At 37.1% G+C, this 22453-nt stretch overlaps 1 protein-coding gene across 1 annotated transcript in view; it reads right to left on the bottom strand.

Annotated features, from left to right (window-relative positions):
- ABCA13 (ATP binding cassette subfamily A member 13) overlaps positions 1-22453 on the bottom strand; it is a 175497-nt gene that overhangs the window by 105172 nt on the left and 47872 nt on the right. The window contains exons 20-28 of the mRNA XM_048321455.1: positions 20642-20781; positions 15874-15987; positions 15160-15250; positions 7857-8033; positions 5827-6127; positions 4865-4979; positions 3336-3665; positions 2332-2401; positions 1158-1292 (exon numbers count right to left, since the gene is read on the bottom strand). Coding sequence (XP_048177412.1) covers positions 1158-1292; positions 2332-2401; positions 3336-3665; positions 4865-4979; positions 5827-6127; positions 7857-8033; positions 15160-15250; positions 15874-15987; positions 20642-20781 — 1473 coding nt within the window. The remainder of the gene's footprint in view (positions 1-1157; positions 1293-2331; positions 2402-3335; positions 3666-4864; positions 4980-5826; positions 6128-7856; positions 8034-15159; positions 15251-15873; positions 15988-20641; positions 20782-22453) is intronic.

Below are 22453 nucleotides of genomic sequence, written 5' to 3'. Positions count from 1 at the left end.
AATGCTTTACCCTGTCTCCAAATCAGTTTCAAAGTGTAACAGAATAATAGACTTAACATAATCTTGTAATGCATAGGAATGAAAATTCACCAAATACTCTTCCAGGACAAAGAGCCTAATTTTTTATTATGAAAATAGTCCATTGCACCAGCTCTTCCATTAAGATCTGCAAAATGCAAACAAATCAGCCACCACAGGAAGCACTTATTGTGTCACATAAACAGAAAAGGCAAAAACATACTCCTATGTACAACCTAATCTTTGGCATTGCCTGATCTTTCCAGGCATCACTTACCCATCACAAAACAGACTCTCTCTTTGGAATGCCATTGCATTGACACTGAAGGGCAAATGTCAATTTAAGATAAAGTTTTTAAAATTCAGTTGCATATTCCACCCATCCTTGTCTTTCAAGGCAAAATTAACTTTCAATTAAAAAAAAAAACAAAATAGCCAGAAAAAAAAGTGACATATGCAAATCAGAGGAAAGGTAAAACATACAGTGAGGCATGAGGCTATGATTAATAATAAATCAACCAACTCAATAAGAGTTGTAAAACTTGGGTCATGAAAAAAATTTTAAAAACACACCACTACTTTCTGAAAATATACTTGAAAATCAATTTGTTTTCTTTATGAACTGGACAGTGGACTGATTGGGAGCAAGATACAGTTACCAGGCTGTCCGAAGTTTTTCTGATCTGAAAACATGCTGCTATTCATAGGTTTCAGCCCAAGTACTGACTCAGAAGAGTCACCATTTTTACAGGAGGTTTCGCTACTAGACTAAGCTCTGTTACTGAGGATCCAATAAATTCCTAATTCTATCAAATATTTGGCCTACCCATCAACAAACAAAAGATATTTCATGCCTGGCTACAAATTCTAGTCCATGTGTTAGCTCTAGTCAATATTTATGTATTTAGGATGATGGTGTTTTCCAGTCCCTAAAGAAAATCAGACAGTTTTGCGCAACAGATCCTTAACTCAGAAAAAGACATAATTTTCGTTTTATTTGCATAAAACCAAGGAAGACAGTACCACAATAAGTGTTTCCTATGGTGGCTGATCTGTTTACATTGTAGAGACATTAACGGAGGAATATTATTAAATAACTTCTTCAAAAGCATGAAATAAGAACAAGTCTATGATCTTACCAGAAATAATATTGCTGAAATACCAGCCACCTACAGAATATAAAATGGAGTCAAACAACATCATCCAGCACATCCATCCAAAGGTCATGTGTCCTCCTTGTGCCACTGACTGGTGCACATTATTCCACTGAATTCCTGGTAGTAATAATAATGATTTTTTTAAAGTTCAAAGCTAAATCAGTACAGCATTAAAGATCACAAACACATCAACACCACACACTTCTGGGTATTTAAGCACTGGCACAAAACAAATCACAGTCAATAACAGTAATCCCGATGAACAGAAATAGATTTCTATGCCTCTACAAGCCTGTGTTTAGAACAGCAGGTGACACTGCTGCTGGGCAAATGTAGAGAAACTGTTGTAGAAAGCTTTTTATGAAGTTTTAGCTGGCTCTTAATTTGGCAAAAGAAAAAGAACTACAACACTGACAAAATGGGGCACTGATCAACGAATCAGGCTTTAAGCCACTCTGCTGATCTAAAGAAAAGGATTACACAAAGTTAATGTCATTTCTATAATGCTAAATCTGAAAATTTAAATCTGTGAATTCTAACTAAGAAGCATTGTGTGCATTGACTGCTTTCAGAGGTAAACAGGAATGAACTCACTGAATAATTGCTTCATAAAATTATTACATTGCAGAAGACAGGAAAGGAAAAAAGAAGGTGCAAACACTACTACTACAGAAAGCTGCCACACCACTAAATGAAAAACAAAAGTAACAAAGTCGTTAATTTATTTAAAATATTTCACTTTTTTTACTGAAAATGCTGCTTTGTTTGCAGTACAATGGGTCATGGTATTGCTTCTACAATTGTTAAGGAAAGTAGTTTTTCCCAAAACACATTTTTCCCTTCCTTCAGTAAAGATGAGTCATTTTGATGAAGTGTCTGGTGGGACATTTAAGTAATATTTTCTGCAATTGTCTCTTCCACTCTTACCAGCAGTTGTATCATTATGATACTTTTTCAATAGTTCGAAACATCTGCTGTCATCAATATTGATCTCACCATAATAGTAAAAAAAAAGGATTACAGTCCTTTAAGTACCTGAACTTGATCTAACTTATTAACTCGTTAGAGATTTTTTTCAGAACAAATTGAAAAACATCTCCAACTGGAGTTTTTGAAATAATAATTATAAAGCTTTTCTCCTAACCAAAGAGCTTACCTATTTCTTGGCCCTCAAAATATGTAATGAAAAATATTCCTTGCCCAAATGCAGTTGTAGAAAGAAGACACTACAACACCAGAGGAGAAAGAGGATGTGAACATCAAATAAAAACATGTTGTTAACAAGTTCCATGAAATAAAATATATTGTGATACTAAATGCAAGCACAAACTAAACAGACTTTTTTTTCCTCCACATAGGCTAATGGTTGCTATTTCCTTTTATGTTTTAATCATACTCCCTCAAAAAACCTCAGTAGTATTTGCTCCACCTAACAGAGCTCCACTGACCTAGTTATTAATACTGGAAAGTATTATTTTATCTGACCAACTGACACTGAAAAAATGAGCATTTTTTTAATAGTGTATTAATTATTCCACCAGCTTAATTTATCGAGTTATTTTGAAATAGTGAAGCCATAATGTGTGAAATATGGTTTTCATTATATGATGGTGATATTTGATGTCACGTTCAGGGATACAGTATGTTAGGACAATACAAAGACGCACAACAGCCTTTGGGATACAAAAAACAGAAAAGGACCTAAAGAACCTATGCCAAAGAAACATATACCTCAGATTATATGGCTGGACAAATTTCTGATCTATTCTCCAATTATACTTAACAGAAAATCAATCACTAGTTTTCTTCCAAACAAATAATGACTTTGAGAAGTGGCATGTCACCAGTTGATCTTGAAAATACACTAATGTTACAAATATTTTGAGGTCAAGACACTAAGAGAACTCATGAGCATGAGGAATGCAAATCCCTGATATTTTCTGTAGGTTTACAAAATTGCCCTGACAATTTATTTTTCATTCCTTTCTACCTTCAAATATTTTCTCAGCTGGAGATTTATTAGTGTGATTTATTTCCAGTGATCACAAAAGCAAACAGAAACATGGGAAAAAATAAGTACATTATGGTCTAAAGTTTTGAAACTATAGAAATTCACAGCATAGTTAGAGGAAAAGTTAGAAAAGAAGAAGAAATATTTACCATTATAATCTGGCTGGCGAAACTCAGCTGGTTCTGCAAGACCAACAAAACTATATAGGGTAAAAAGCTGATCATATAGACAAGGCTGGCACACAGAGCTGCTGTATCGGCACTGCTAAAAAATGCCCCCAAAAAATAGCTTAATGTGATAACTGTAACTCCAAATTCCAGGAGAAAAAGGAAGATAAGGAAGCCATTGCTATAAGCAAAGATACCGCTTGCTTTTAAAATGATGGCCAGACCAGAGCTGCTTACTGCGAGCACAATGACATTCTCCAAAAACCAAGCAAAGAAATGAATGGCTGGATACACACCCATTGTCTTCATATACTGCAAGACAACATAGCAAAGAGAGTTAAAGTTAGGAAACCAACTTTCTTTTTGTTTTTCTGTTTTAAACATGTTGTCACCAAGACACTACGAGCTTCCCAAAGGATGTTATCTTCCCTTTAAATTTCTTGTTTCTTTTCCCTCGTCCTGTGCTCTCTCCTGGATCAGACACAGTATTGAGCAGGGCAGTCCTCTGAGATCATCACACATGAACACGAGGAGTCATAGTGCTCAGCACAACCCTCTTTTGCATAGGGTTTCAGGACCAGATGTCAGATTACTGGTTCTTCTAGTGAGGAGTTTGCCTTTTTATACTCTAAAACATACTGAAAATGCCCATAGCAATGTATAACGAATTTTTTTTTCCCATCCTGTTGCTCTTCTGAAAGAAAAATACAGTTTATAATCTTTATGTACTACCAGCAAATAATAATTTAGCCAGGTATGAAGTATATATCTTTTATAAAAAAATTGCTTTTAGATACAATTGAATAAAACCTCTGAAGTGTTTCTCATAAGGTCAAATCAAAATTATTATTGTTGATTTAATATTTTGAAGCATTAAAAAATTTTATCTTACAACAGAAATATTAGATAAATTAGATAACTCCTCAATTATTCCCCACATTAAAAATCTTACTCAAGCAGTAATTCTGCTAATATGGTGAAATCAGTGTAATATTTGAAAAGGTGTATTTATCCCTTTAGAAAATGTACCACAAGGACCCTGTCCTTCCATATACTTGCCACCTGTGAAGACTAGCTGTTGATAGAAGCAAATAATTGTTTCTCTTTTTTTTTCTTTTGTATGCCATCTCCCTTATATTTCTGATAATTACACAGTACGTGACAAATTCTTAACTTGGTTTAGGCAGTTTTATCATTACAGACTACATAGAGCAAAAACTGAAAAAGAATCCAAAACAAAAAACATTCTAATCACAAGGCCTTCCCAAATAACACTTTCCAGCTTCAACTTTTGCTTGTTGCTTTTTCTCTCATGGACAATATTTGCATACTGATGTTCAAACAATGTTGTGAATCTGAGTTGACAGCTAGAACTAGAACCTACTGCCCAGAGGAAACAAGTGAAAATAAAGCCATCTGGATTATGAGTACATAAAAGTACCTCAAAATTTTTGCATTTCACTGCACTTATATGAATAAATTTTCTTTTCAGAGGTTAATCTGCCTCTTACCTCTTCAAGATGAATTTCTCTTTCATAAACCAGCTTGCGAACCATGCCAGCAACTGAAACCATCCATGTTAACATCATCATAAGTGGGAAAAAAAACCCTATGTTGTTCAAGAAACTATGAAAGAACATATAGGAAGAGTTTTCAGCCTTCAAAGGTAAACTGTTTCCTAGCAGAATGTTAATAGGTTAATACTGGAACTGTTCTCAAAATACGCACAAAATAAGAACTGATATGAACAATAAAATTTATTCCTGTTCTGGTTTAGAATTACTTTCTAAAATTATTTTTTATGTAATAAGCTAAATGTACGTATTGGTGCTACATATATATATTATTATATATATATTAGTATTTAAAACAATACAACTGATATAATTACTCTTTAGGGTTCCATTCAAAGTCAAACAAAATTCAGATTTGTGCTGATGGCAAAGTAATATATTTGGACAATGAGAAATAACATGACCCAGTCAATTTTTATTCCATTTTAACCAATTTATTACCACTGACTAATCTTAAAATCTAATAGTTGGGATGTTTTGATAGTTTTACAGAGAACAACCCTACACTTTTGCTTCATCAACTTCACCCTTGAAGGGACCAATTTACAGCTTGTGTACAGGACTACTAAGGATTTAAAAGGGATCTGTTAGAATAATCTAAGTTAATTGCACACTATGTTGACACAGCCTCTGTCCAGCAGACTACTCCATATTATGGCTGCAAACATTTTGTAAGGGGTCATTTTCCAGACAAACACTGTATAACGTGTTATGTTAAACACAGCTGTTAGACAATATTTGCTATGCTGTAATACTCTGGTACTGGATGTACTTGTTTAATCCTGTGCAGAGATACACATTCTCCCACTAAAGAGTGGTAACCTAGTAGGATCCCAAGTTCTCTAGAACTAATCTAATAAGGATAATACATCAAATTAAAAAGCTGAAAGTTTACTTACAGATCACTGGTATGACAAGGGTAAGGCATGGCTTGCACCTGTATTGCTGTCTCTGAGGTGTCTGTCCCAGTCTGTGCTGAAATAATTGCCCTTTCAATCATGTCTTGAAGAGGAATAAAGACATGGTTGTATTTAAACCCATCAGCTGGCAACTTGTGGGGATGGGATTTCCATGTTGGGTTTTTAATCAAATCTGTTCTCATGCTGTAGAGAACACTAGTTCTAATTGTATATGAAATGTGTCTTGGAAGGAGATTGCTAGAATCTTGATTCTTGTCCTCTGGCGTATAGAAGATGATACCTGACACAAGAAAAAAGGAAGTTTCATAACTAAGTTTATATAATTTATGCTATTTCCATAGCTAATTCATGGCTAATTACCATATGATATAGAATACATTCATCTGCCGGGGCAGGCCTCCAAACTTTCTTGATCCCAAGCCCAAAAATGGCAGGTTTCAGAGACCCATTTTTTACATACATGAATGAGAAATGTAAAAGTTTATTCACATGATAAATGGGTTTGTAAGAATCATTTTTATTTGAGGTGATTTGTCTTTTTTTGAACTGCAGTTTTCTCTTTGCATCCACTTTTCACCCTTTTTGGGGGACTAATATCAGTTCCACAGCAAAAGCAGCAGCCATAAAATTTGTCCATCAAAGGATAGCAACTTTCATAAGTAGATGACAAAGAAAACATACCAACCCATTAAAATTTACTCTGATAATAATTTTCAAGTCAATTGCAAAACTTCTAGTTTAGCACAGCAGAATTTGTATGTTTGCTTTCTTTAGCTCTGTATAAAGGAAAAAAAAACCCTACCAAACAGATGAAAGCTTAATACGCAGCTTTCATAAAGATTAAGCCAAATACATGAAACTGCTTGTGCTCTCTTTTAGGGTGACCCAGACGTTTTAGGACTTCTGCATAGATGCAAAATGTTGCCCTTTTCTTCCTTAGTAAAAGGGAGAGATATCTTACCTACCGTCCGAAAGCTAATAAAAGATAGAATACTTTACTGCAAAGCTTTTTTCTTTCAACTGGCCAATCTCATTTTCCCATTTACACAAACAGTTGATTTTCTAAGACATTCCATGAGGCTACGAAGGCTCTGAAGACCATAAACAAAGAAAGGGAAATTCCATTCCAGTTTAACATCCTTGTATGGAGAGGAATGTATGCCCACATCAGAGCATGTAACATTGACATGTTGGACACATTAGGTTCCTTAAAATGCCATCTTCTCTCTCTCTAATAATGTGAAGAGATAATAAGGTCACAGTACTGAAAAATACTCACAAGAAATGTCTTGGCTTATACTAGCATATGACCCTTCCCTAGGTAAATGGAAGCAAAATGGATCTAGAATTTTATAATTCAATTTTCTGAGGGCCAAGATTTATCTGTCCATTTCTTTCTTTGAAGAAAGGAAAATTTCAAGGAAATTTCTTGCCTTTTTAAATCTTTTGTAAAATTAATTGATTATCAGCAATAAGTACATAATACAGGAAAAAGAGAGACAATTTAATCCCAGGCAAGAAAAGAAATTCCTTAAGAATTTATTTACTCTGAATAAACAAACTAATTTCTCTGAGGCGTTGGTTTAACAGTAAATCTTACCAAAACCCCTCTCTTTCCTCCTTTTTGAAAAGTCAAGAATATAAAAACTAAATTTTTAAAGGGTGTAAACTAGATAAACTAGATAATCTTGTCATTTTGTTAATTTTCTTCAGTATTCCACATTTTTTCATCTTTTTCTTCTTCAAATATTTATGATCATTTTTTTAAATATTTTGTTAGAAATAAGAAACTTCAATGATTAATTTGGCCATTCCCCAGTTAAAACAATGTAATTAGTCTTTCCAGCTTACATTAGAGCATTCAAATGTGCTTTAATGTGACTGAATTTTATGTTATTTAGTGCATGCTTTGAAACTGTGTTACCTTAACCTACCCTATCAATAAACCCAGACAACAACTACAAAGTCTGAAGTTTTCTGTAAAAATACATTTTACATAAGGTACTTACTAGCCAAAAGATTGTTTTCCTGCATGAGTTCATGAGCCTTCTCCTCCAATTTCTCCACAGAGTCAAAAGGCTGGAAACGGTCCAGTAACACACAGGGAGAGATATTTACTACAAGCTGTGTCAACAGGTCAATCTGTTTACTTGCTGAGCTGTTAAGCATCTTGTTCATCATCATTTCTAAGATGAGGAAACAAATTGGACTTGCTTAGTTTCAATGATCAGAACAGAAAGGTTGTCACTTGCACATTGTATTGAAAAAAAAAGAATTTTAAAAAATACAGAAATTTTAGTGTGAACTTGTGGAAGTGCAGTTCATGTTCCAGTGGCTTTTACAAGCCCTCAGCTGCGCTTTCCTTCAATTTCAGAGGAACAAAAAAGTAACAGATTCTAGCAAAGTTCTAGAAAGAGACCACACCCATGAAACTGTAGGACTTCTAACATTTTCATACATTTCCATAATTACTCACTCACACAAATTCAAGGGAATTACTGTACTTCAGACATCACAACATATATTTATCTCTCATTTGGTAACATCTTATCGAGTTCTTTTGTCCTTGACACTGTGAATATTTCAAGAACCGTGCTCTGTAGAGCATAAGCATTTTAACAGGAGTCCGACATCTAAAAGTATCTGAAAAAGGTCTAATAATCTCTACATTTTCACTTATCCATGGATCCAGGATGAACATATGCCTCAACCAAAACCTGGTTTGCAAAAAAACACTTAACCTTTGGAGGAATTCAGATCTCCCTCTATTGGTAAAGAATGTAGGGATAATGCTATATCCTTATGTTTGAGAGAATGACCAGAAGGATAGCATGATCTAGAAACAATCTTAACTCATCTGGATTTGATGAAAGCATCTGAATTTCTCAGGTAGTAAGCAATGCTATAAAACATGTATAAAACATCCAACACAATTTTCCATCTTAAATTTTTCAAGACTCACTTGAAGATACAGCCTTTAAAAAGAATAGGTGATGACCTCCTATGATGACAGTGGTGACGGACAAATGCTGGATCATAGATGTTACTCAGCATCAGCACAGGAAATATTACAATAAGAAGGCAGATAAGTGGAAAATGTATGAAACAGTCTGAAGAAGAGGCATGATTGACAGTGAGAAAGGGTAAAGTGCACAAGGAGAAAAAGTAGAGGAACTGACAGTCTAGAGTCCAACAGCTGGGCAAACAGTGACAGGGTGAATTCATATGTTGAGAGAAACCAGAACTGAATAGAGATGATACATGTCTTATTTAAGACTATCCTTGAGGAGGACAATAAAGGAAACACCTATGCTGCTCCTTCTTTTACAGCATTAGAGAGAAGAGAATATTCCTAATATTAAGCCCAAGTGATAGGGTTAAGTTTTCGTATATATTTTTATATAGGTATATGTAATTATATGTAGCCCAATATACTTTCTTCTGTATGAAGACAGGCTGAGAGGGTTGGGGTTGTTCAACCTGGAGAAGAGAAGGCTCCAGACAGACACCATAGCACCTTCCAGATCTTATTGTGGCCGTCCAGTACCTGAAGGGGGCCTACCAAAAAGGTGGAGAGGACTTTTTACAAGGGCAGATATATAGCAAGGGGATAAGAGGCAATGGCTTTAAACTGTAGGAGAGTAGGTTTAGGTTGGAACGAGTTGCCCAGAGAAGTTGTGAATGCCCCAAGCCTGGAAGTGTTCAAGGCCACATTGGATGGGGCTCTGAGCCACCTGGTCTAGCGGAAGGTGGCCCCATGGCAGAGGGGCTAGAACTAGATCATCCTTAAGGTCCCCTCCTACTGAAAGCATTCTATCATTCAGTGATATATATACACACAAGACCTTAATTTGAAAATCAATAATTAGCTAAATAAAGCTTCTCTCGTGAGTTAAATTGTTGAATATTTTAGCATAAGAAATAACACCTATATTGGTGTTGGCTTGGAGTGTGGTATACCTAAATATTTCTCGTGGAAACACATATATGAAAAAATGCCATCTACATGAAAGTTTTAAAATCAAGATCTATAGAATTGATGACCTTGGTTCTTTCTCATTTATAAATGTAGCAATTATGAATGAAAAACAAAATCTGTGTTCACTATTATCTTTATATTTTGTTAAAAACCAAGTCAGCCCTCATCTTCCACTCAGCTGGTTTAACCTATTATTAAGTAACTGGAAGGAAATATAAATGGTTTATGTAAAACCTTCGGGTAGAAGTGCTATTTAAGTAAAATAAAAAGTTGCTTGAAAAATAAATTTGAATAAATCAGGAATAAATAAATTTAGGTCAAAAATTAGAAGGAAGTTTTTAGTTATCAGAAGATTTGGGTGGTGGCACAGTTTTCAGTGATGACATTACAGCTATTTGTTTCCTGCCTTCTAAATACACACAAAACTACTTCATTACAGTGTGGGCAGCAGAGGGGTAGCACAAAAGAAAGATGCTTGTTTTGGTTTTATTTTTTCATCACCCTAGCTGTTGTATACTGAGTCGTATGCAGCCCTCTCTAAGGGAGAGTCCTTGATAGTGAAAAAAATCTTCACATCTGGAAGAAATTGCAGAAGGATGAGAGAGACATTCAGCAAGTAAGACTTTAAAAGAGGAGCTTGCAGCACAAATGCCTTCCAGTGCCTTCCTGAAGGTTTGTAAGGACTGTGCTCAGCAAGGAGCTCACAAGTACTAGTGGAATAGGGTTTATATAAAGTTGGTAGAAAATTATTCCAAGTTGCTGGGCTGCAAAGCAAGCACAGAGGAAAATACTTGTCTTGCCCACACACAGCTAGCTTAGGAAGCAAAGGCCTTTAAAAGAAAACCACAAGCTTTTCACCCCTCAGCTAAATATTTATCTTGCTCCACATGAGTAAATCTGACACAGTAACCCTGTTAAACATGTTTAGAAATTGATAACTTTGCGAGGTCTTGCAGCATGATGATTTTATAGAGTTTGGAAGAGTTCTACATCTATCCACTCTGTCCATGACACTTTATAGCAGGAGTAGCAGGGAGAATAACGTCACTGAGTCTGTTAAAATTTTTATAGCATTGCAGAGAAATTAAAAAAGATACAAATACAAGCAACTTGTATTTGAGGACAATTAGAAGTCAGCTGAATGAGAGTGAAGATGTGACAAAAGAAGGGAATATTTGCTTTAGTTAGAAGACAATCACAGAGATCAGGAGATTTTAGAAAACTGGAGTTTTGGATAAAAAAAAAGATTGTGAGTGGTAAAACCAGTAACATATGGATATATTCAAGACTTTAATTTAATGCAAGCTAGGTAATTACAGGACTAAACAGCTGATGCAATATAAGATTAATGAAATTTCTTAAAAAACAAACAGAAGAACAGAGGTTTACAGTTAAATTACATATTATTATGGACTAATAAAATGAACAAAAAATATACAGACTAAGATAAAAATAAGAGTGCATATCATTTTTCAAGAAGTAAAATGACCAAGTGAATCTATACAAAGAAGTATAATCAACGTGTAAATGCAGAGGAGTGCTCTGGCACTTTGGAGAGATCAGTTTCACAAAGGCATAAAAGCTCTTGTGATCTATAGCCCATATTGATTTTCAGTTTTTATATGATGTTAATTTCGTCAACTGTATTCCCTTAAAATAAGGAAATTCTAGTTTCATAACCCACTCCACTTAAATCATATTCTGTCTTGACCATTCAAACTATAAACCATTTATTGCATATTATCGAATCTCCTTAGTTCTGTTAAAAAGCTTGAGAAACACAGGTACAGATTTCTGTGATGTTGTCGGCATCAGTGAGGATGGATCTGATAATTCCAGAGATCATGATAACTATTTAATAGAATCTGGTTTGTCCGTAACCTCTCATGTAGTTCTCAGTGTTAGGTCCTCAGAAACCAAATCCAGTTATTACTCAACTGATAGATTGAGACAGCTGTTTCCAGCAGGCCCTGCAGTTTTAGAGACTTGCTCTTTCCTACATCCTATCTTTCCAATATTGTGTTTCTGCAGGCTTCAGTTTTTAGCTGTATTATGATCCATCTTCACCTTGAGGCGTGAGCTTTGCCCAACCCAGACAAGCCAGCAGTTCACTGGTTAAGAAAATCATCTGAAGAGAAAGTAGATTCAAATTTGATTCGCTTGCCTAAGGAGGACACTGAACACGGATTCTTTCCAGTTTGAATTCCAGATGCCATTTGCCATTTTTCTTAATGAAAGAGTGCACAGCCAGCCCTAGTCTTCAAACAAAGCCTTCCAACCAAGGCCAATTTCAACTAAATCTCACAACCTGTCTGCAAAAGAAAAGCCACACCAGCTCACACCAACCATGACTGTATGTATTGGTTTGGCACAGCCTGGTTTTTGGTAGCTGAGAGGCCACAGAAGTCACTCCTCTGAGAAGGTCCTGGAAGTTCCCACCATGTCCAGCAGAGCAAATCCCTGATGGATCTGAAGGGGGACATGCTGGTGGCCAAACCTGGGCCAATGAGAGAGGCTGGCAATGCCTCTATGATGACATATTTAAGAAGAAAATCAACATAAAGTCACACAGTTTTTCTTCCAGTCAGAGAAGAGGAGGAGGTGAGAACATGTGAGGAAAAACAACATGGAGATACCAAGGTCAGTGAAGAAGGAGGGGGAGGAGGTGCTCCAGGTGCTGGAGCCGAGATTCCTCTGCAGGCCATGGTGAGGACCATGGTGAAGCAGCTGTGCCCCTGCAGCCCATGGGGATCCACAGGGGATGCAGAGATCCACCTGCAGCCCATGGGGGAGGTGCCCGTGCCGGACCAGGTGGATGCCTGGAGGGAGCTGTGATCCAGTGGAAGACCCAGTGGAGAGAGAGGGCCCTGCTTCCAGGCTGAAGCAGCCTTTCCTTCGAGGACTGCACCCCGTGGAAAGAGAGACCCACGGCGCAGCAGTTTTGGGACGACTGTGTACCCGTGGGAGGGGCTCATGCTACAGGAGGTGCGATGTGGCTGCTGCTCCTGAGAGTGGACCAATGTCAGACAGGTTCAGGGAGAACTGCCTCCTGTGGGAGGGACCCCACGGCCCACAGGAGAAGACTCCTCTCCCGGAGCAGTGGGAGGAAATTCGGTGATGAACTGACCAAATGCCCTGTCTCCCTGTGCTGTCGGTGAGAAGGAGGGAGGGGCTGGGGGGGGGAAGGTGTTCAAAGGACTTATTTTACTTCTCACTATCCTCCTTTGACTCTTAGTTAGTAATAAATTCACTTTGAAACCTTAAGTTGAGCCTGTTTTGCGCTTGAATTATTGTAGAGGGATTCCTTGTGGAACAGGGGCATATGATACCCCTGGAAAAATTGGACAACTCAGGGTTGCTGAGGAAAAACCCCTGAACTGGCCCCTGGCTGCAGCCAAGCCTGGAAAGCACCTGGTTGCAGGCAGCCCTGGAAGTCCTTGGCAAAGCAATACACTGGTCGGCTCCCCCACGGATTAGAGGCCGTCTAGAGGGACTGGGTGTGAATCTTTGCAAAAGTAGATATAAGCTTGTGTCGGTAAACAGTAACGGGAGAACGATGCTCAAATCATATCGGTGTATGTGTCATTACTCTGGCTAGCTCTCCAGCACTCAGGCTCCCCCGAAAAATTATTTCTGCCAGTCCTTAACTCATGAACCCTTTGTTAATTTTTTTCTCTCCTCTACCCAGTTGTGTCAGGAGCGGGTGAGCGAGCGACTCTCATGGGTGTCTGGCATTGAGCCAGTGTCAAACCAAAACACCGTACCAGCTCTGGGCAGCAGTACAACTTAAGACTGAGAACACACTTAATTTACAAGCTCTCAAGAGTTTCCATGGATTTTGTCCATCTCCTGCCTAGAGGCAGATACTGAAAACCAATAAAAGCTGTACTTCAGGTACACTTAATTTATTTTAGCGGTACTCTTAATTCTTTGACTGTAAAGCAGACTTAATGACCTGTATTTCTGTAAAGTCCATTTTTTCAAAGCAATGAGGGTCACAAAGTCCCTCTTGTGGGGGTGCCTGAGAGCTCATCACTGCCCTCCTCCAGAAAGTGACTGGAACAGATTCGTGTCTGGCTCATAATTTTCCTAACACCACTGACTGAAACCACACAGATCTGTCCTTTCTACCACAATCCTCCTCTAGGAAGTACCCTGCTCCCTTTGTCCCTGATGTCATACTGTCTGTTACTGCATTTTATCCCACTTTTCCCTCTTTCTGATCGTCAAAATCATGAACTTTTCTTAAATGACATTGGACTCTGCTTCAGTACAAACTTTTCCTTCTGGCACATGCTAGCAAGCATTTTAATGATCGTGCACCTACCTTACTGACAGCTGGACATACTGAACTTTTTTCAATTATCAAAGTCGTATAAAATAGTTAAGTAACTTAATTTTACAGCATAATCCTTTCTCTTCTCCTACTTAAATCCTTGAATATCCCAAATTAGTCAAAATAATAGCTTCCCTTCTTCTCCATTAAGAAACATTCTCCTTGGGCTATCTATCTAACCCTGGAGGCTCTCTGTTTGACTGCCAGGGTTCACTACCAACGCAGAAAGGGGCCAGCCAGGGATGGCTGTGCCCAGGGGGAGGCTGCTGGGCAGACCCATGCAGACCCATGAATCAGGGCCACTTCTTTCCAACAGAGCTGCACAGAGCTGGGCCTGGGCCTGCTCCAGGTTGCAGCTCCCACCACTACACACCTGGTTCTGGACCTGGGCATGGACCTGGGCCCGCACTGCTTCCCACAGGTTGATATTCTGCCCTCAGCATCATCCCCACGGCCCCACTGGGCTATCCCAGGGCTGGGACTGACCCTGGTTGCTTCCTATTGACAATGCAGCTCCCTGGTTATAACCCTCTCAGCCTTTTCTGAGGCTCAAGGGCACCACACTCAACTGATTCTGAATAAATGGAGAAAAAAACCCACAGAGACTTCTTGATCAAACACGCTCTATCCAATCTCATTTTCTATTTATTTCCTTCAAAATGTACTACAAAAATATACTTCTACCTAATGGAACTGTGGCTACTGAGTTTATATCTCCCTTCACTCCTTTTAAGTATAGATGATATGTTTGGACTCTCCCATGACACTTTGCCACTTCTGACTTGTTACCAATATTGTTTTAATATTTGAAATTCAAACTATCCAGTCACCCAAAAGAAAAAAGACAGTTACAATTGAGACTAACTCAAGAGCGTAAAGTCTCTTATTACTTTGCTTAAGTATCACTGAGACAGGTAAAATATTCAATTTCAACTAAATGTAGTTCTAATTTGAAGTCTAACAGGGCTAATCATTACATGTACTTTCATATACGTACCATATGCTTGCATTTTTTTAAGGAGTTTTTCCATGTTGATATCCAAATTACTTTCTATGAAATGCTTTATGAAATTGTTTTGAAGTGCTTCCTAAAACGAAAAGTGATAGATGTTACCTCAAGTTTACCTTCTCTAAATATACAAAATATACATATGCATTAATGTTCAGTTCCATTACCAAGATTTCCTGCATAACACTGGAGAAGTCATTTAGCCTCTCCATGTCTTCGGTCTTTCCCTCTTAACAGGTTAACACCACACCTTTCAAATAAATGGCAGGGGGTGGGAAAGGGATTTAGGAGAGGTCACAGGGGAAGACACAAATATGTAGAATGGAAAAACCCCAGTAACAAGAATGCCTTTTTTATTTTATAGTCAATATTTCCCTCATCAGTTTTTTTAATCAGTTTCACATTTTGCTGGCAAATATAAGCAATGAACAAACAAGTACCAAAACCATGTTATTTCCCTTGTTGTTCAGTGATACTGGAGTGATACTGGAGATAGTGAGGCAACATTGCTTTTAATTATTTTTACATCAGAAGTTTCTCAGCATCAGGCTATAGGTTCATAACCTAAAGCTAATCTGCCTCTTTTTCAGCTGTTTTTAAACCTGAAGTCAGATATATGTGTGGTTTTACGTGTATAGAAATACTGTCTAGATCACACAGCAAAAAGTTGGAAAATAGAAAGATTTCCCACAGCTCACCAACCTGCAGTCGTGAAACTGTGAGAACATTTCCACTGGTTTTGAAGACCTCAGACATCCTAAGCCATGTCTCAGAATAAGTCTTCAAGTTTTCCACAAAACCAAAAGTGAAATTAGCCTGGGAAAAAGAATGCAGGGAAACAAATGAAGTGAAACATGCACAGTAAATCTTAAGAAACAGAAAAAACTGGTACACTTTAGATCTTCTGCAACTCCTTTCCATTTCATTTGGATAAACAGCAGTAAGAATATCCGTTCTCTTTTTTTTTTTTACCTAAGAAATTAAAAGCATCTTTTTCAATACCAAGCAAACCAAAGTTTTCCTGTGCTCTGCATGTTTCCCACCTGAAGTATCATAAAGACTTCTTTATTTTATAGTGTCTCTTTCACAGAGAGTACCATGGGGGTGCTTCAGAAAGACAGAAAAAGAAATACAGTTAGGACATATTCAAAAGAAAGCCTTTCAGTTGTGGGTCTTTTATTCAAACTAGTTCGACTGAATACATAATAAAAATGAAATTTGGAAGGACAGCTTGGACAATAAATTCAACTGATCAATAAATCTGTTTCAAAATACTCTCACAGGGAAAGACTTGAGTAAAGCAAAACATTTTCTGTCCCAGTCAAACATAGGTTACAATTTCTCTCTTAGCAAACAAGCGGAAATTTTTTTTTCCAGCCTGTTTTAAACAGCTCACAAGTATACTCAAGACTAGAAAATATTGTGGCATCTTTTTGTTTAAATTGCTGTTATCAGTCACAGAAGTGCATTTAAGAACAATCCAGCATGGTTGTTATGGTAAAAATTGTGACATTTTCCAGCAAAGAGTGTCTGCAGTGAGTTGTAAACTCTAGTTTGGGACCACACTTTTTGCAATAATTCCCATTGAAAGTATAAAATTTCTGCCATAGTATTTTAAGTGCCTTTTTCAAAATCCCACTCTTAGCACAACATGAAAAAACTTCTGGTGGCTCTTTTTTCCTCTTTATAACACAGAAGGCCCCAAAGAGACCTTACATGTAATTTTGTTTCCCTGAAAAACATTACACATTTAATTTCTATGAGAATCCCTATTCCACTTCAAAGAATGGAATTCATTAAGGTTAAAGAGAAAGTGATCCTAAATGTTAAACTAAATCTGCTGTCAAGTAGACTAAACAAGTTCTTCCCATCAGAAGCAACACAGAAACCTCATGGATTGAAACCCACAAACTAGGCATGATGGTGACAAGATGAAGGAGACCAGGAAGGCTGCAAGGGTAGCAAGCAGCCAGTCTCGGAGATTGCTTTCTCCCTAGGACAGAGCAACCACAGGTCACACCAGAACACAAGGAGATTAAACTTTCAGACACCACTAGAAACTACTGTATCAAGCAGCTTGTAAGATTTGGGCTCTGTAGATCTTAGTGCTTCTTGACTTGATTCTGAGCAGCACAAAGGAATAATTTTTGTGCTGAAATTGCTTTCAAAGAGCTACAGTAACTATAATGTGCTTGTATTCAACTGCCTTACACAAGAAACTAAAAAAACAGCCGCAGCATGGATTTTTGGAAAAGGTGAACTTTCTGTAATGTAAACACTTATTTCAAAGAAATTAAAAGCAGCAAAGTGGTTAAGTTGTGTGCAGGAGGTACAGAGTTTAAGGCACCATAGAGGAAACTGAACAAATACCTACTGCTTATCAAAAAAAGATTTGAGGAAGACCACATATATATACACACACAATACAAAGCAGGAAGCCACTAGAAAACTTCCTTTCAAAGGAAGGTTACATCCAAATAAGAAAAAAAAAACCCAAAACCTTAGGCAAAAAAAAGCAAAACGAGGAGTTAGTTTAAAAGTGTTTTTTGCTTTTTCATTCATGACAGCAGGCATTTGGGAAGTTCCTGAGTCAGAAGCCTTCCACATGCAGAACACTTTGGACAATCTGTCTCTAATCAAAGCAGCAGTAAAAAATAAACGTGCACAGTAAAACTTAAAAAAAACTTAACACAAAAAAAACTTAAGCACAACTTAAAAAAAATTGACAATAAGTAATTTCCAGGAAAAGATAATGTCCAGTGAAGAATTTCAAAAGCACTCGAGGATTAAATAGCTGAACTACTCAGTGTAGTGTAACCTCCTGATTAAAACTCCCTTGTCATGAGGGAAGTGGAAAATAACAAATGCAAAAATATGTATAAAGATGCTAGGGGAACCAGAGGATTGCAGACTAATAATTCTGAAATCTAAGTAAGTTTTAAATTTTTTTATACTAATAATAAATTAAAATAAAGCGTAGTAGTAAATAGAGAATATAAATAATTACAGCTGGGAGATAAAACCACAAAATATTAAAATAGAAGGTGCCGCAGTCTGAAGTGGAATAAAAAGCAAGTGAGGAAGAAGTGCTTGATGCAGAACTCACCAAAGGAGCAATAAATACTAGGAATTCATATAACCTGAAAAGCAAGTGGACAAATTATAGCGGTAAAGTCCTGGCAAGCCTGACCCCAAAGTTTTTGGAAACAGCAGAAGGTTCTTCTAACATGAGTGCTGAATATAAGATCAACTCTGAGAATCTTCTGAAATAGGAAATACTTCCATAAGATCAGTTCATCAGTGGCAAAAAAGTTTTGTGAAGGCAAAGATCAAAGACGTCACATGTGGCCTTTGAGTTCCTGGATGCCTTAGGGCACTGAACTGTTTTACCCTCAGTCATCGCCACAGCCTGTTTCTGTGACTATCACCATTACTCCACACAGTAGAACTGCTGCCGTCTCTGAAACTCGAACCCAGCAACCTCACAATTTATCGAAGAAAGGTCAATTACACAGTCTCAAATTTAATAGTCCATGTGGAAATCTTAGAGAATATGTTAGAGTATACAAACATCAGTGTTCTTCAAAGCTGTAATCTGCTACTTCTTTCTTCTAGTAAATAGATGACATGTAGCCACACACTCTGAAGGAAACTAGAACTGTTCCAATTTCAGTAGGAGATCAGGCTTGTAAAGGCTACAGGGTTGGGGTTTAGTAGCCACGTTTGAGACACTGGGGACAATATTTTGAATTTAAACTTTTGTTTCTGTTCAAGGAACAGCTGGGAGATTTTTGTAATAAAACCAGAGAAGAAAATTTCCCACTACTTTCATATTTACACATAAACAGATCCCCATTCATAACTGCTTGTTAGATTTGCAGGACTGGGAAGAGGGGAAAGAGTGTATTTATACAGATTTCTGAATAAGCTGGTGGAACTTCTGTGAGCCTGAGAATATATAATGAGAATGAGAGCTTCTACCAGGATCTTCTTATTGTTCCAGAGCATTAAACCCCACCCCAAAAAAAAATCCCAATCAGCCAACCAACAAACCAATAAATCCAAAAAACCAACCCACAAGCTAACTTCTTCCTGAACTGTATTACTCAGTCCAGATTTCACTAAAGGTCTATGGGGGAACATACTGTGTGTGAAGATATTCATCTTTCTTACAGATGCTTTTAAGAATGGAGGTTTGGCATATTAATTGGCAAAATAATGGGGAAATGTTTTAAGTGCTGTATTCTAAATGTCATTGTAACACAGAATATAATTTCAAAAAGATATGTAATATTTATCATTTCTTACAACTTGTCTTTGTAGAATTTCCATCTATAAACATCAAGAGCAGCTTCATTTCTAACTGACTAAAAATTTTAAATTAATCATACTGTACTCCAGAGTGATAACCTGTTCCTCAAATTAAGTTATTTAACTGCAAAATATGAAATCACTCAATATCTTTTTTCCAATTCAGAACAGAAACTATAAAGTTATCTATTATCTGCTATCTAGAATGGGGTTTTGGACTTAGTTTTTTACTATTTTTTAGAACACAAATCAGAATACCACAAAGTTTTCAATTTACAGAGAATATCGTTACCATCGTATTTAAAGTTACTATGGTCTTTTTGTGTACCACTTATAAGCAGCAATTGTTTTTGTCCAGATTTTAAATTAATCCAAATTGTCATTCTTGCAATAACTAATATTGCAGGGTAAAAGCCATATATTTAGATCAATGCAAAATTTGCAGAGAAATCTAAAACAAGTCATAAACCCTTCTCTTACAGAAGTGCCTCTAATCTAGGCATGAAGAAACATGTCACTGTCAATAATCACACTCAAGACAGAATAGCAGCCATAACAGAACTGCAGAGACAGTAAAACTCTTGAATACCATCATCAGCATCCACACATAGAGCACCTCAGTTATGACTGGTCACTCAGATACTGGTGTTAGAAACAATCAGGAAGGATGAACTGAAGATTTCTTCTTTTTTTTTTTTTAATTCAGCTCAGTGACTCCCTAAGAACAGGCTTTTTTCTCTGGAGCATCCCTTCCCCAGGTCTCTATGATGCCCCATTACAGTTCCCATTTCCCATAAGAAAATGTTGAAGGCAAAAGCTTGCCTAGAATACCTGCACCCTACACCTTGATTCAGTATGATTCCCATGACACTTTTGCTAATGTGTTCCATTTAATCTTTCTATTCATGGTTTAAAGGACTTTGGGCAAAATTCTGCTTTTCACACTGAGTTGGAACCACTGTAACAAGTAGGATAAAAGTTAAGAGAAGCATTAAGTTTAAAGTGGGAAACAGGTGAGACCTCAGGGGGCAGATTGGATCTATGTTTCTGAAAGGTAATTATCCAATTGCTTCTTCCTACCCTGGAAGAAGCGGACCTTTAAAACCAAGTACAAAGACAAAATCAATACACAGAAATAGTGGGGTTTTTTGATACTCACCTTCTCCATCACCAGGTTAATCATGTTGATGTTTGAATTGTACAGTATCTTCCCATGTAATAAAGGTTTCAGGAAAGTCCATAGCAAAGCCCCATTAGGAGCCTGCAAAATCTCCTGATAAAGCTTCAAGCAAAAAGGAGCTGCAAAAACAAAGACAGGCTCGAATTTAAGATGGACAACACAGGTGAGATTGGAATTTTTTTATTCAAAGAAAAGCTTGAGTCTTATTTTAGAGTCTACCACAGCACCATGCCAAATACTGTTGCCAGTATTTTGGTAACAACACCATCCAACTACCACTAAACAATCAGTATAGGCCCCTACAGAAATTCTTTAACCACAGTCTATGATAGTGTTGAGGATGAAGAACTCTAAACACTGAACAGGAAAAAAAAATCAGAAGCCAGAGCTCCTTGCATTTCTGAAAAGCAGCCTGTGAATCCCATCTATCCTAAAATCATATTAGTGCCTGTTAGAGAAGAAGGACATATGTGAACCTTCTTCCCACAAAATTGAATTTAGAGGGAAGAATTAAAAGAAAAAAATCCCCTTCCACACCTGCCATTGTTCTTCAGCTTTGGGTTCCTATATAAGAAAGAAGTAGGAATATACAAAATCCTTCACAAATACTGACTTTTCTTTTTGTATAATCTTATAAAAGCCTACCAAAAAGGCAGGCAAAAAATTTTCAGGACACTTAACTTCTTGATTTGAAACATCTAATCAATTGTCTTTTCCATTCTTTAATAAAAACCCGTATTCCTACATCACATGGGGCTATTAATACATTAGGGTGTATGTCCTTCAGAACTAGGATCTAAGGAACAGTTTCAAAGGTATCCCACTGCATTTGTACTCATGTAAAGGCAATCAGTTTCCTATTAGAAACATGCAGATTTTTATGCCCAGCTGATGTTTTTGGGGGGTTTTATTATTTCTTACAAGTGGTATCAAAGTATCCCATTTCTAGTGCTCTGAAGAAATACTAAATGATGTCATTAACTCCTCAAGGAAGACAAATCCTTTTACATAATGGAAAACTAGGCCAAAACCATTTAAACTCCTGAAAGAAAGTGAAAGAAAGATGTGTCAGAAATATTTCATTAAGAAAGGCTAGTTCTTTACCCAAATTTTTACTTTCTTAAATTAAACAATCATTACTAAAAACAATCATTGCTAAACAATAGCAAAGAATAATGAAGCTACAAGTTGGCCGGTCAGAAATGTCAATAGGCTAAAGGACACTGAAGACCTGCTACTCTGGCTTTGCTGTGAACTTCAGAAAGTCACTAGGAAGTGCTGGTATACAAAAAATACATACAAGTTAATCACTGTGAAGGGGTATGAATCAAGTTTCTGTGGCCTCAATTTTTTTTTCCATTGCCCCATGCAGAAATTTGTAAAGTATGGGCAACAGTATTAATCCACTCATGGGAATGTAGGAAATAACGGATGCCTTAAATATTTCAGAGTCCTGTGGTAAAAGGTCTCACAGCACACCAGAGTTGTGACAACTCTGAAAAAAAAAGAAAAGAACTCTGGAAAAAAAAGATCAAGAAACAGTGCTTCTGGCCTAAACAGCTTTTAAAGAGACAAAGTTCCAAACAATCTTTCTAATCAGCCATCCAGCTGACTTCAATCTTCCAGTAGGAAAGAAAAACAGAGCTGCCTGCTTAGCATTACATCCCACACATGCAAGTGAGAAGGCCAAAACAGAGCTCTGGCTCCCTCCCAAGGATCCCAGCCAAGCCTGGAGCAACTTTGGGCTGTAGAAACCAATAGATGATGGAGGCACCCCTAGTGACACTCTAT

This window comes from Corvus hawaiiensis, chromosome 1 (assembly GCF_020740725.1).
Source record: "Corvus hawaiiensis isolate bCorHaw1 chromosome 1, bCorHaw1.pri.cur, whole genome shotgun sequence".
NCBI lineage: Eukaryota > Metazoa > Chordata > Aves > Passeriformes > Corvidae > Corvus > Corvus hawaiiensis.
This window is presented reverse-complemented; position numbering and strand designations above follow the sequence as displayed.